Here is a 15744-nt window from a genome sequence, read left to right as displayed (position 1 = left end):
AGATGCTCAGTTTGTGGCAGCGTTATTACATTGTATACTTGCCCATTTACTTGATATTGTTGCCCGGCTTGGGAGCCACAATAAGGCATTAAAGGAGTACTCCGGTGGAGTTTTATTATTTTTTTTCTTAAATCAACTGCTGCCAGAAAGTTAAACAGATTTGTAAATTACTTCTATAAAAAAATCTTAATCCTTCCATTACTTATTAGCTGCTGAATACTACAGAGGAATTTCTTTTCTTTTTTGGAACACAGAGCTCTCTGCTGACATCACGAGCACAGTGCTCTCTGCTGACATCTCTGTCCATTTTTAGGAACTGTCCAGAGCAGCCTATGTTTTCTATGGGGATTTTTTTTTTCTTCTCTGGATAGTTCTTAAAATGGACAGAGATGTCAGCAGAGAGCACTGTGGTCATGATGTCAGCAGAGAGCTCTGTGTTCCAAAAAAGAAAAGAAATTCCTCTGTAGTATTCAGCAGCTAATAAGTACTGGAAGGATTAAGATTTTTTTTATAGAAGTCATTTACAAATCTGTTTAACTTTCTGGCAGCAGTTGAAAAAAAAAAAAAAAAAAAAAGTTTTCCACTGGAGTACCCCTTTATCTAAACTCACTTTTATACGTCTTTTCTCCTCCATGTTTTGGCACGCTCCTCATCCCGCCCCAGCTTATTAATGAGGTAGAAGAGATGGGCGGAATGGCCAGAGCCGTGGCGGAGGGTATCCCAAAACTGCGCATCGAGGAGTGTGCGGCCCGCAGACAAGCCAGGATCGATTCAGGTGAGGAATCGGCACTGACATCTACAAAGCAGCATGTATGGTACAGCACCAAAGCAAAACTATGTATATGCAGGTTATGACCAGCAGATGGCAGTATAATATTGCAAGTCTGAAATTTGCAATACAGTTCCCGTATACGTTTTCAATGTGAAAACCGTACGGAACCGTCTTGACAACCGTATGCATTCACTCTCCATTGAAAACCGCATGACAAATGATGCATCCGGTTGTGTCTGTTTTCCATCTTGTACGATTTTGTCTTTTTTTTTTTTTTTTTCCCGTACCCAAAAACGGAGCCTACCACAGTTTTTGGTCCGGGTGAAAAACTGTATGAAAATCGTATACTTTTTATTTTTTATTTATTTATTATTTTTTTTAAACATGGGATCCAATGGGAAGATTCGTATAGTACCGTATGTGCGTACGGTTCCATCCGGTTTGCACCATACGGTTTTTGACTTTGCACATGCGCAGTGCACGCCAAAATAATTATTTTTTCTTGGAATTTCAATCAAACAAATGAAACTTGGAATGAAAAGCTAAAAACGTATACCGTATTTTCCGCCGTATAAGACGCACTTTTTCTTCCCCAAAACTGGGGGGGGGGGGAAGTTGGTGCGTCTTATAAGGCGAATACACACCTATCGCGACGGTCCCTGCAGCCATCAATGGCCGGGACCCGCGGCTAATACAGGACATCACCGATCGCGGTGATGCCCTGTATTAACCCTTCAGACGCGGCGATGAAAGCTGACCGCCGCGTCTGAAGCGAAAATAACACGGCTGTTCAGTCGGGCTGTTCGGGACCGCCGTGGTGAAATTGTGGCGTCCCGAACAGCTTACAAAACACCGGGGGGGACCTTACCTGCCTCCTCGGTGTCTGATCCGTGCCGGGATCCCCTGCATGGCCGGCGCAGTCCTTCGTCGTCATCACGTCGTTGCGCACGCCGTCCCGTCATCCAGTAGGAGCGGCGTGCGTAGCGACGACATGGTGGTGACGGAGAGCGAGGATACCGGGCAGCAGAGACGTTCCGGAGCGACGTGGACACCCCGGGGACGGGCGACAGCGATGGAGTGCGACATCCAGGGCAGTGGTGACGGGTCCGGAGCGGCGGGGACACGTGAGTACTACCTCCTATACCAGTGGTCTTCAACCTGCGGACCTCCAGATGTTGCAAAACTACAACTCCCAGCATGCCCGGACAGCCAACGGCTGTCCGGGTATGCTGGGAGTTGTAGTTTTGCAACATCTGAAGGTCCGCAGGTTGAAGATCACTGTCCTATACTTTACATTGTATTTGGTTCAGAATCTTTATTTTCTAGATTTTTATCCTATAAAATTAGGTGCGTCTTATGTGCAGCAGCGTCTTATATGACGAAAAATACGGTACTTTTTTTTCTTAAAAAACGGATGCAGATTTCAAACCGTGTACGGGTTAAAATTTGTACACACATTTTGATACAGTTGAGGGCGCATTCACACCACGTTTTTGCAATACAGTTCCCGTATACTTTTTCAATGTGAAAACCGTATGGAACCGTATTGAAAACCGTATGCATTGATTTTCCATTGAAAACCGCATGACAAACGATGCATCAGGTTGCATCCGTTTTGCGTCTGTTTTGCGTCTTGTAAAGTTTTGTCAGTTTTTTTTCCCGTAGACTACCACGGTTTTTTGTCCGGGTGAAAAACCGTATTAAACCGTGTAATTTTTTTTTTTTTTTTTTTTTTTTTAACATGGTTCCATCAGGTTTTCACCATAGGGTTTTTGACTCTGTACAGTTTTTTTTTCATGGAATTTCAATCAAACGAGTGAAACTTTATTTATAATGTGAAAAGTTAAAAACGTATACTGTTTTTTTTTTTCTTAAAAAAAAAAGGATGCAACCGGACATCATTTTTCAAACCGTATACGGGTTAAAATTTGTACACACGTTTTGATACAGTTTAGTCCGGTTTTGAGGAATCTGTTTTTCATCCAAAAACCTGATACGGGAACTGTATTGCAAAAACGTGGTGTGAATCAACTCTAACTCTGCTTCATCTCTGTGTGAACTGGGTGAAACAAGAACAGTGATAGGTTGTTGTGGAAAGCAAAAGTTACACTCACCCAGTTACATTCCTTAAAGGGGTTATCCAGGAAAAAACATTTTTTTTATATATCAACTGGCTCCAGAAAGTTAAACAGATTTGTAAATTACTTCTATTAAAAAATCTTAATCCTTTCAGTACTTATGAGCTGCTGAAGTTGAGTTGTTCTTTTCTGTCTAAGTGCTCTCTGATGACACCTGTCTCTCGGGAACTGTCCAGAGTAGAAGCAAATCCCCATAGCAAACCTCTTCTACTCTGTGCAGTTCCCGAGACAGGCAGAGATGTCAGCAGAGAGCACTGTTGCCAGACAGAAAACAACAACTCAACTTCAGCAGCTGATAATTATTGGAAGGATGATGAAAGGTCACATGACCTGAAACGCGTCATGCTGGGCGCTTCCAAAGATTTTATCCTTGTTTGTTACTGAAGCTCTTCCATGACCATGCTTTTAATATGAAGAAATAAAGGTGAAGTTTTCCTATCGCTGGCAACTACCCATTCTTCTGTTTAGATTTATAACTTACTTCTATTAAAAAAAAATCTTAATCCTTCCAGTACTTTTTAGGGGCTGTATACCACAGAGGAAATGCTTTTCTTTTTGGTTTTCTCTTTTGTCACGACCACAGTGCTCTCTGCTGACCTCTGCTGTCCATTTTAGGAACTGTCTAGAGCAGCATATGTTTGCTATGCAGATTTTCTCCTGCTCTGGACAGTTCTTAAAATGGACAGCAGAGGTCAGCAGAGAGCACTGTGGTTGTGACAGAAGAGGAATCCAAAAAGAAAAGCATTTCCTCTGTAGTATACAGTCCCTAAAAAGTACTGGAAGGATTAAAGGGGTTATCCAGGAAAAACTATTTTTTGTATATAAACTGGCTCCAGAAAGTTAAACAGATTTGTAAATCACTTTTTATATTTTTTTTAATCCTTTCAGTACTTATGAGCTGCTGAAGTTGAGTTGTTCTTTTCTGTCTAAGTGCTCTCTGATGACATGTGTCTCAGGAACTGCCCAGTTTAGAAGCAAATCCCCATAGCAAACCTCTTCTACTCTGTGCAGTTCCCGAGACAAGCAGAGATGTCAGCAGAGAGCACTGTTGCCAGACAGAAAACAACAACTCAACTCAACTTGATTTAAAAAAAAACAAAGTTTTCCACAGGAGTACCCCTTTAAATGACGGACATTGGAGCGATCTCAGTTGTCCGTCATTAATGGCAGATGTCAGCTGCTATCAGCAGCTGACATCTTCCGGTTATGATGCAGACCCAACCCGCGGGCTCTGCTCACCCCACCAATGATGTATGTCATAGGAAGGGGTTAAAGGGGTACACCGGTAAAAAAAAAAAAACTTTTATTTATTTTTTTATTTTTTATTAACTGGTGCCAGAAAGTTAAACAGATTTGTAAATTATTTTTTTTTAAATATCTTAATCCTTCCAGTACTTATTAGCTGCTAAATACTACAGAGGAAATTACTTTCTTTTTGGAACACAGAGCTCTCTGCTGACATCACAAGCACAGTGCTCTCTGCTGACACCTCTGTCCATTTTTGGAACTGTCCAGAGCAGCATATGTTTGCTATGGGGATTTTCTCCTACTCTGGACAGTTCTTAAAATGGACAGAGATGTCAGCAGAGAGCACTGTGCTCGTGATGTCAGCATAGAGCTGTGTTCCAAAAAGAAAATAATTTCCTCTGTAGTATTCAGCAGCTAATAAGTACTGGAAGGATTAAGATTTTTTAATAGAAGTAATTTACAAATCTGTTTAACTTTCTGGCACCAGTTGGTTTAAAAAAAGTTTTCCACTGGAGTACCCCTTTAAAGACGCGTAGTTGTGCCGCCATATTTACATCAAGAAATCTTATGTGTGTGTAGGTGCCTTATGTTGTTCGTGGAGCCGGGTGTCACAATGATACAAACTCATGCAGAGCAGTGAAGAGCAGAAGGGATAGACATATGAGTAGCAGTATATCACAAAGCATGAATGCCATACACATCTGAAGAGTTGTATAGTGTCAGTCTTCACTGTACGTCTAGAATTCTGCTCGTGATTATAGGATCCAACACTAGATCAATCTGTAACTTCATCATATTTTGCAGCTTCTGAAGTGATTGTCGGTGTGAACAAGTACCAGCTGGAGAAGGAGGAGAGTGTGGAGGTTCTTGCCATCGATAATACAGCGGTCCGCACCCGGCAGATTGAGAAGCTGAAGAAGGTAAAAACCTGAAAGAGTGATAAGTGTAACCCCAATGGTGTGTCCTAAATGCTCCAGAAAATAGGCTGCCTGACCATTGTAGTCTGACTATATTTAATGCTATGACCTGGCAATATCATAGTAGTTATATTCTTGTATATAGAAGCAGTATTATAGTAGTTATATTCTTGTATATAGGTGCAGTATTATAGTAGTTATATTCTTGTATATAGGAGGCAGTATCATAGTAGTTATATTCTTGTATATAGGAACAGTATTATAGTAGTTATATTCTTGTATATAGAAGCAGTATTATAGTAGTTATATTCTTGTATATAGGTGCAGTATTATAGTAGTTATATTCTTGTATATAGGAGGCAGTATTATAGTAGATATATTCTTGTATATAGGAGCAGTATTATAGTAGATATATTCTTGTATATAGGAGGCAATATCATAGTAGTTATATTCTTGTATATAGAAGCAGTATTATAGTAGTTATATTCTTGTATATAGGAGCAGTATTATAGTAGTTATATTCTTGTATATAGGAGCAGTATTATAGTAGTTATATTCTTGTATATAGGAGCAGTATTATAGTAGTTATATTCTTGTATATAGGAGCAATATCATAGTAGTTATATTCTTGTATATAGGAGCAGTATTATAGTAGTTATATTCTTGTATATAGGAGCAGTATTATAGTAGATATATTCTTGTATATAGGAGCAGTATTATAGTAGTTATATTCTTGTATATAGGAGCAGTATTATAGTAGATATATTCTTGTATATAGGAGCAGTATTATAGTAGTCATATTCTTGTATATAGGAGCAGTATTATAGTAGTTATATTCTTGTATATAGGAGACAGTATTATAGTAATTATATTCTTGTATATAGAAGCAGTATTATAGTAGATATATTCTTGTATATAGGAGCAGTATTATAGTAGTTATATTCTTGTATATAGGAGCAGTATTATAGTAGATATATTCTTGTATATAGGAGCAGTATTATAGTAGTCATATTCTTGTATATAGGAACAGTATTATAGTAGTTATATTCTTGTACATAGGAGGCAGTATTATAGTAGTTATATTCTTTTATATAGGTGCAGTATTATAGTAGTTATATTCTTGTATATAGGAGCAGTATTATAGTAGTTATATTCTTGTATATAGGGGCAGTATTATAGTAGTTATATTCTTGTATATAGGAGCAGTATTATAGTAGTTATATTCTTGTACATAGGAGGAAGTATAATAGTAGTTATATTCTTGTATATAGGAGGCAGTATTATAGTAGTTATATTCTTGTATATAGGAGCAGTATTATAGTAGTTATATTCTTGTGTATAGGAGCAGTATTATAGTAGTTATATTCTTGTACATAGGAGGAAGTATAATAGTAGTTATATTCTTGTATATAGGAGGCAGTATTATAGTAGTTATATTCTTGTATATAGGAGCAGTATTATAGTAGTTATATTCTTGTATATAGGAGCAGTATTATAGTAGTTATATTCTTGTATATAGGAGCAGTATTATGGTAGTTATATTCTTGTATATAGGAGGCCGTATTATAGTAGTTATATTCTTGTATATAGGAGGCAGTGTTATAGTAGTTATATTCTTGTATATAGGAGCAGTATTATAGTAGTTATATTCTTGTATATATGAGGCAGCATTATAGTAGTTATATTCTTGTATATAGGAGGCAGCATTATAGTAGTTATATTCTTGTATATAGGAGGCAGTATTATAGTAGTTATATTCTTGTATATAGGAGCAGTATTATAGTAGTTATATTCTTGTATATAGGAGCAGTATTATAGTAGGTATATTCTTGTATATAGGAGCAGTATTATAGTAGATATATTCTTGTATATAGGAGCAGTATTATAGTAGTTATATTCTTGTATATAGGAGCAGTATTATAGTAGATATATTCTTGTATATAGGAGCAGTATTATAGTAGTTATATTCTTTTATATAGGAGCAGTATTATAGTAGTTATATTCTTGTATATAGGAGGCAATATCATAGTAGTTATATTCTTGTACATAGGAGTAGTATTATAGTAGATATATTCTTGTATATAGGAGCAGTATTATAGTAGTCATATTCTTGTATATAGGAACAGTATTATAGTAGTTATATTCTTGTATATAGGAGCAGTATTATAGTAGTTATATTCTTGTATATAGAAGCAGTATTATAGTAGTTATATTCTTGTATATAGGAGCAGTATTATAGTAGTTATATTCTTGTATATAGGAGCAGTATTATAGTAGTTATATTCTTGTATATAGGAGCAGTATTATAGTAGGTATATTCTTGTATATAGGAGCAGTATTATAGTAGATATATTCTTGTATATAGGAGCAGTATTATAGTAGTTATATTCTTGTATATAGGAGCAGTATTATAGTAGATATATTCTTGTATATAGGAGCAGTATTATAGTAGTTATATTCTTTTATATAGGAGCAGTATTATAGTAGTTATATTCTTGTATATAGGAGGCAATATCATAGTAGATATATTCTTGTACATAGGAGTAGTATTATAGTAGATATATTCTTGTATATAGGAGCAGTATTATAGTAGTCATATTCTTGTATATAGGAACAGTATTATAGTAGTTATATTCTTGTACATAGGAGGCAGTATTATAGTAGTTATATTCTTTTATATAGGTGCAGTATTATAGTAGTTATATTCTTGTATATAGGAGCAGTATTATAGTAGTCATATTCTTGTATATAGGAACAGTATTATAGTAGTTATATTCTTGTACATAGGAGGCAGTATTATAGTAGTTATATTCTTTTATATAGGTGCAGTATTATAGTAGTTATATTCTTTTATATAGGTGCAGTATTATAGTAGTTATATTCTTGTATATTGGAGCAGTATTATAGTAGTTATATTCTTGTATATAGGAGCAGTATTATAGTAGTTATATTCTTGTATATAGGAGCAGTATTATAGTAGTTATAGTCTTGTATATAGGAGGTATCTTTCATGTCATTTGCAGTCAGTGCAGTTTTCTATGCCCACAGACTCACAGAGGTCAAGTCCTGATATTTTCTCTCAGCTGATAGATGCTTCTCTACGTACTTGACCATTTGTGAGATTATTGTTAAACATAAGAGTGTTTTCACTTAATTACGCTGTTCACTCTCAATGGCACTACAGAACATAGCTGAGCATTGTACTCCACTATCGTCACAAGCCCCCATAGAGAGTGAAGTGCCACTCTAGCGTGTACACTGCCACTCTAGTCACCCAGGGGACAAGGAACCTCCATTCTCATAATTGGTGGGGGTGGATAGAGGAGAACTTTCATTGCTGGGATAACTGCTTTAATTCCAGTTATATGCTATGTAAATATAATGTGCATGTAGCTATTACCTTGAAAGGAGCCTAGGTATAAGCATTGTGACGTCTGAGCACTACACCACAATGCTAATTAAAGGGGTACTCCAGTGGAAAACATTATTATTATTATTATTATTTTTTTTTTTTTTTTTTAAATCAACTGGTGCCAGAAAGTTAAACAGATTTGGTAATTACTTCTATTAAAACATCTTAATAATTCCAGTACTTATCAGCTGCTTTATACTACAGAGGAAGTTGTGTAGTTCTTTACAGTCTGACCACAGTGCTCTCTGCTGACACCTCTGTCCGTGTCAGGAACTTGCCAGAGTAGGAGCAAATCCCCGTAGCAAACCTCTTCTGCACTGAATAGTTCCTAACATGGACAGCGGTGTCAGCAGAGAGCACTGTGGTCAGACTGGAAAGAACTACACAACTTCCTGTGGAGCATACAGCAGCTGATAAGTACTAGAAGGATTAAGCTTTTTAAACAGAAGTCATTTACAAATCGGATAAACTTTCTGGCATCAGTTGGAGCACCTCTTTAAAGGAGACGATAAAAAGTTGTATTTTGGCTCTTAGTGGGCTAAATGCGTATGGGTGGGTCATTAAAGGACAACTGTAGTGGTCAAAAATCCCTGCCCAAATGTTCCCCAAACAAAAGTTATACAATTCAGTCAATTAGTCCTATTTACCTATATGCAGCCATTTCTGAGATATTAGAGTTGCCAGCATAGCCCAGTAGTCCTGCGTCCGTCCCCTATTCATTACATTGCAGCCGCCATCTTGGGGACGGAGATCTCTTCCTCCCAGCAGTGTTTGTGCTCCCCCTAGCCTCTGTCAGCTCCTCCCTGCTTATGCATATGCATGAGCGGGTGCTTTCTGAGGCAGCCATAGGCTCATCCTCAGAAACGCCCCTATCTATAAGATTCAAGCAGGGGGAGAATGAGGACGTCCACAGCTCCTCCCCCTCCCCTGCTCTGTCTACATAGGACCTCACTTATCACCGGGAGGATTCAAGTTTTCATGGGGGAAAACACAGAGCAAACCACAGAGCAGGGAGGGGAGGACGTGTGTGTGAAGGAGACATATTACACTGCACGGGCTGGTGGTGTATACAGGGAATAAATATCATACTGATTCTGTGTGTGAGAGGGGGGGGACTACTGAATGACACATGCTGGGAGTTGTAGTCCCTGTTATGTGTGTGTGTATGCCAGTGTTTCCCAACCAGGGAATGCTGGGAGTAGTAGTTTTGCAACATCTGGAGGCACCCTGGTTGGGAAACACTGGTGTATGAACTACAACTCCCAGGAGATTACAGAGATAAAATATAGGTGTTAGTGAACTACAACTCCCAGGAGACTACAGAGATACAATAGAGGTGTTGGTGACATACAACTCACAGGAGACTACAGAGATACATTACAGGTGTTGGTGAACTACAACTCCCAGCCAGGAGACTACAGAGATACAATATAGGTGTTGGTGAACTACAACTCCCAGGAGACTACAGAGATACAATATAGGTGTTGGTGAACTACAACTCCCAGGAGACTACAGAGATACAATATAGGTGTTGGTGAACTACAACTCCCAGCCAGGAGACTACAGAGATACAATATAGGTGTTGGTGAACTACAACTCCCAGGAGACTACAGAGATACAATAGAGGTGTTGGTGAACTACAACTCCCAGCCAGGAGACTACAGAGATACAATATAGGTGTTGGTGAACTACAACTCCCAGCCAGGAGACTACAGAGATACAATATAGGTGTTGGTGAACTACAACTCCCAGCCAGGAGACTACAGAGATACAATATAGGTGTTGGTGAACTACAACTCCCAGGAGACTACAGAGATACAATATAGGTGTTGGTGAACTACAACTCCCAGCCAGGAGACTACAGAGATACAATATAGGTGTTGGTGAACTACAACTCCCAGCCAGGAGACTACAGAGATACAATATAGGTGTTGGTGAACTACAACACCCAGGAGACTACAGAGATACAATATAGGTGTTGGTGAACTACAACACCCAGGAGACTACAGAGATACAATAGAGGTGTTGGTGAACTACAACTCCCAGGAGACTCCTGATACAATAGAGGTGTTGGTGAACTACAACACCCAGGAGACTACAGAGGTACAATAGAGGTGTTGGTGAACTACAACCCCCAGGAGACTACAGAGATACAATAGAGGTGTTGGTGAACTACAACTCCCAGGAGTCTACAGAGATACAATAGAGGTGTTGGTGAACTACAACTCCCAGGAGTCTCCTGATACAGTAGAGGTGTTGGTGAACTACAACTCCCAGGAGTCTCCTGATACAGTAGAGGTGTTGGTGAACTACAACTCCCAGGAGTCTCCTGATACAGTAGAGGTGTTGGTGAACTACAACTCCCAGGAGTCTCCTGATACAGTAGAGGTGTTGGTGAACTACAACTCCCAGGAGTCTCCTGATACAGTAGAGGTGTTGGTGAACTACAACTCCTTTATACACTCAAACAGCAGAAAGCTGACACGGCATGCTTGGATGTATAGTCTTACAACAGCTGGAGTCACCTCTGCAACTCCAAGCATGCACATACAGCAGAAAGCTGACAGGGCATGCTGGGATTTGTAGTCTTGCAACAGCTGGAGGCACCACTGGAATTCCCAGCATGCCCGAACAGCATATAAAATAACTGGGCATGCTTGGAGTTGTAGTTGTGAAAAAGATGGAGGGACCCCTATCAGGACAGTTTTATAGACAAACAATTATGTTTTTTTTTACCATTTTTACTTTCACTCTCCACTCTCCAGTGTCCACACTACAGTGAGCACGGAGGCAGCTGCTTCATCACTGGACAGGAGCAGCATGGGGAGGGGGAGATGAGCAGAAGGGGAGGGTGTATGCATAGGGAAGGGAGATGTGGGCGTTACAATATAATAATTTGCTCGGGGGGGGATAGAACAGGGGGAGGGCAGCAGCTTACAGGAAGTAAGCACAAGGCATGATGGGAGATGTAGTTTTATTTTCACTTCTCCTCCGTAATTCGTGTGCTGATAACGGGAGAAAGACTGGGCCAATTTTGATGGGGGAGACATCGTTGGAAAGGTCTTTCAAAGACCTATTAAATGAGGTAAAAAAAAGTTTTTTTGCCCAGCACTGCAGATGTCCTTTAAGCCAAAGTGACCCGCAATTTGTATGCAAGCTTAGGTAAGCCAGGGGTTCTCCTATTGCAGTGTTTTCCAACCGGGATTTCTCCAGCTGCTTCCAAACTACAACTCCCAGCACTCTGGTTAGGAAAGACTGTCTTGTACTAATATGGTTTAAAGGGGTACTCCCGTGGAAAACTTTTTTTTTTTTAAATCAACTGGTGCCAGAAAGATTTGTAAATTACTTCTATTAAAAAAAATCTTAATCCTCACAGTATTTTTTAGGAGCTTTATACTACAGAGGAAATGCTTTTCTTTTTGGATTTCTCTTCTTTCATGACCACGGTGCTTTCTGCTGACCTCTGCTGTCCATTTTAGGAACTGTCCAGAGCGGGAGAAAATCCCCATAGCAAATATATGCTGCTCTGGACAGTTCCTAAAATTGACAGAGAGGTCAGCAGAGAGCACTGTGGACAGACAGAAAATAAATCCAAAAAGAAAATAATTTCCTCTTTAGTATACAGCCTCTAAAAAGTACTGGAAGGATTAAGATTTTCTAATAGAAGTAATTTACAAATCTGTTTAACTTTCTGGCACCAGTTGATTAAAAAAAAAAAAAAAGTTTTCCACAGGAGTACCCCTTTAAACTGCAGGTCAGTATGGGTTTAGTGACTCAGGGAGTGTGAGCTGACCCTTGGAAATCTTGCCACAGAAGTGAGCGCTGCAAAACGAGGACCTCAGACTCACCTAAGCTTGCATTCCAATTGTGGATCACCTTGGCTACATTGGGTCATTACCCTGTCTTTTTTGACAGAGTTGCTCGAACATATAAATATTGTTGGAACCTTCCCTCACTCAGGTCCTTTTTACGTTTGTGGAGGTTATGGGAAACCCAAACGAAGTATGTATGTAATGTATGTATACTAGGGCTGCACGATATGGGGAAAATGTGCGATTGCGATTTTGGACCTAAGTATTGCGATTTTGATATGCGATGCAATATAATAAAAAAAAATAGTGAAATCCCCCCATTTCATGTCAAATCGCCTCCATTTCACATCTACCTACCCATTTTATGCCCACCACCTATTTCACATCCCCTCCACCCTTGTCACATTCACCTCCCCCCTTGTCACATTTCCCCTCCCCCCCTTCTGTCACACCCCCCTCCCCCCCTTGTCACATCCCCCTCCCCCCCTTGTCACATCCCCCTCCCCCCCTTGTCACATCCCCCTCCCCCTTGTCACATCCCCCTCCCCCTTGTCACATCCCCCTCCCCTCCCCCCCCCTTCTGTCACTTCCCCCCCCCCTTCTGTCACATCCCCCCCCCCTTCTGTCACATCCCCCTCCCCCTTGTCACATCCCCTTCCCCTCCCCACTTGTCACATCTCCCCCCTCCTTGTCACATCCCCCTCCCCCTTCTGTCACATTCCCCCCCCTATTCTGTCACATTCCCCCCCCCCCATTCTGTCACATTCCCCCCCCCCTTCTGTCACATTCCCCCCCCTTCTGTCACATCCCCCTCCCCACTTGTCACATTCCCCCCCCCCCCTCCTTGTCACATCCCCCTCACCCCCCCCCTTCTGTCACATCCCCCCCTTCTGTCACTTTCTTGTATTCTTGTACTGTAGTAATACATTGGGTTTCCTGGGCGGATTTCAAATCTTCCATGGGACCCGGGAATCCTAGTGTATTGCTGCAGTACAAGATCTCTCCCCATCAGCCAATCACTGGCTTGACATGTTGCACCACTGCGGCCAGTGAATGGCTGAAAAGGGAAAGGTCCTACTGTACCAAGAAGAGATGAAACTCTGTAGCGCACGGAGACGAATCTGCAGGGACCGGGACATGTGAGCAGAAGGTTTTTTTATTTTTCTCCCTGCGCCCTTAGCTCAGTGTTTTTCTAGCAGGGTGCCTCCAGCTGTTGTGAAACTAATACTCCCTGCATGCCCGGACAGCCTTTGCCGGTTCGGGCATGCTAAGAGTTGTAGTTTTGCAACAACTGGAGGCACCCTGGTTGGGAAACACTGACTTTTAGTATTTAAATTAGTTTATACCTGTTCTGGCTGCCCCCGCCACGGGAGCCAGCCCGAGCAGATAATCGCATGTTTTCCCGGGGGCCGTATCGCCACATCGCAAAAAGCAAAAATCCTGATTCAATTGCTTATGCGATATATATCGTGCAGCCATAATGTGTGTATGTGTCTATATAATATAATTATTTATTTTTTCTGGCTAATGTTGTGTACTATCCAGTTTTAATACTAGAAACCCAGACAAATGCGTACAGTCTAGGTGTCCCCTTAATTGAGGCTCTGAAGTAATGGGAAGGTAATTGCGGCTGTTTCGGAGATTACTAAGGCTTTTTAACAAGACCTTCATCCACAGGGACCATCATCTGCAAGGAATATAGGAGTCTTCCGACTGCCGCAATTGTCATATAATTGTCCCGAAGAAAGTCACGAATCTGAGCCTAATGTTGAAGGGATTGTAATTATTCCTTAGTTATATTTAGGAGTAAAATGTTTTCCCAATCACAAACGCAGCTCATCGTGGCAAAAAGTTTTGAGACTGACATCATGCATTTTGGTTAGAATCAGCTGCTGGGCTAAATCCTGAATGGTGACAACACATTCTCACCTAATGACTGCACGGAGTGTATCCCAATTTCATTGTTTAGTGTTTGCCCCATTGACCACAGGTTCTTAAAGGGGAACTCCAGGACAGAACTTCTTATCCTCTATCCACAGCATACGGGATAAGTGTCTGAACGCTAGGACCCCCCATGATTTCCTGCCGGGCTCCTTGGCTCTCTCCATGGACAGAGCGATCTCGGCTACTTGCACGGATTACTGTGGACCTCGCCAAAAAGCGCTGGCCAACACGCCCTTCCATGAATCTTTATGGGAGAGTCGGAGATACAGAAGTACTATAGTGCCATGTGAAGTACTATATACAGAAGTACTATAGTGCCATGTGAAGTACTATATACTATATAGAGAAGTACTATAGTGCCATGTGAAGTACTATATACTATATACAGAAGTACTATAGTGCCATGTGAAGTACTATATACTATATAGAGAAGTACTATAGTGCCATGTGAAGTACTATATACTATATACAGAAGTACTATAGTGCCATGTGAAGTACTATATACTATATACAGAAGTACTATAGTGCCATGTGAAGTACTATATACTATATACAGAAGTACTATAGTGCCATGTGAAGTACTATATACTATATAGAGAAGTACTATAGTGCCATGTGAAGTACTATATAGAGAAGTACTATAGTGCCCATGTGAAGTACTATATACAGAAGTACTATAGTGCCATGTGAAGTACTATATAGAGAAGTACTATAGTGCCATGTGAAGTACTATATACTATATAGAGAAGTACTATAGTGCCATGTGAAGTACTATATACTATATAGAGAAGTACTATAGTGCCATGTGAAGTACTATATACAGAAGTACTATAGTGCCATGTGAAGTACTATATACAGAAGTACTATAGTGCCATGTGAAGTACTATATACTATATACAGAAGTACTATAGTGCCATGTGAAGTACTATATAGAGAAGTACTATAGTGCCATGTGAAGTACTATATACAGAAGTACTATAGTGCCATGTGAAGTACTATATAGAGAAGTACTATAGTGCCATGTGAAGTACTATATACTATATAGAGAAGTACTATAGTGCCATGTGAAGTACTATATACTATATAGAGAAGTACTATAGTGCCATGTGAAGTACTATATACAGAAGTACTATAGTGCCATGTGAAGTACTATATACTATATACAGAAGTACTATAGTGCCATGTGAAGTACTATATACTATATACAGAAGTACTATAGTGCCATGTGAAGTACTATAAACAGAAGTACTATAGTGCCATGTGAAGTACTATATACTATATACAGAAGTACTATAGTGCCATGTGAAGTACTATATACTATATACAGAAGTACTATAGTGCCATGTGAAGTACTATATACTATATACAGAAGTACTATAGTGCCATGTGAAGTACTATATAGAGAAGTACTATAGTGCCATGTGAAGTACTATATACAGAAGTATATAGTGCCATGTGAAGTACTATATACAGAAGTACTATAGTGCCATGTGAAGTACTA

General features: G+C 39.8%; 1 protein-coding gene across 2 annotated transcripts in view; it reads left to right on the top strand.

Moving 5' to 3' along the window:
- The window catches only part of MMUT (methylmalonyl-CoA mutase), an 85812-nt gene that overhangs the window by 14199 nt on the left and 55869 nt on the right, over positions 1-15744 (top strand). For both annotated transcript variants that reach the window (XM_056563946.1, XM_056563947.1), the window contains exons 7-8: positions 664-775; positions 4963-5078. In XM_056563946.1, the coding sequence (XP_056419921.1) occupies positions 664-775; positions 4963-5078 (228 nt within the window). The remainder of the gene's footprint in view (positions 1-663; positions 776-4962; positions 5079-15744) is intronic.

Source organism: Hyla sarda, chromosome 3 (genome assembly GCF_029499605.1).
Source record: "Hyla sarda isolate aHylSar1 chromosome 3, aHylSar1.hap1, whole genome shotgun sequence".
Lineage (NCBI taxonomy): Eukaryota > Metazoa > Chordata > Amphibia > Anura > Hylidae > Hyla > Hyla sarda.
This window is presented reverse-complemented; position numbering and strand designations above follow the sequence as displayed.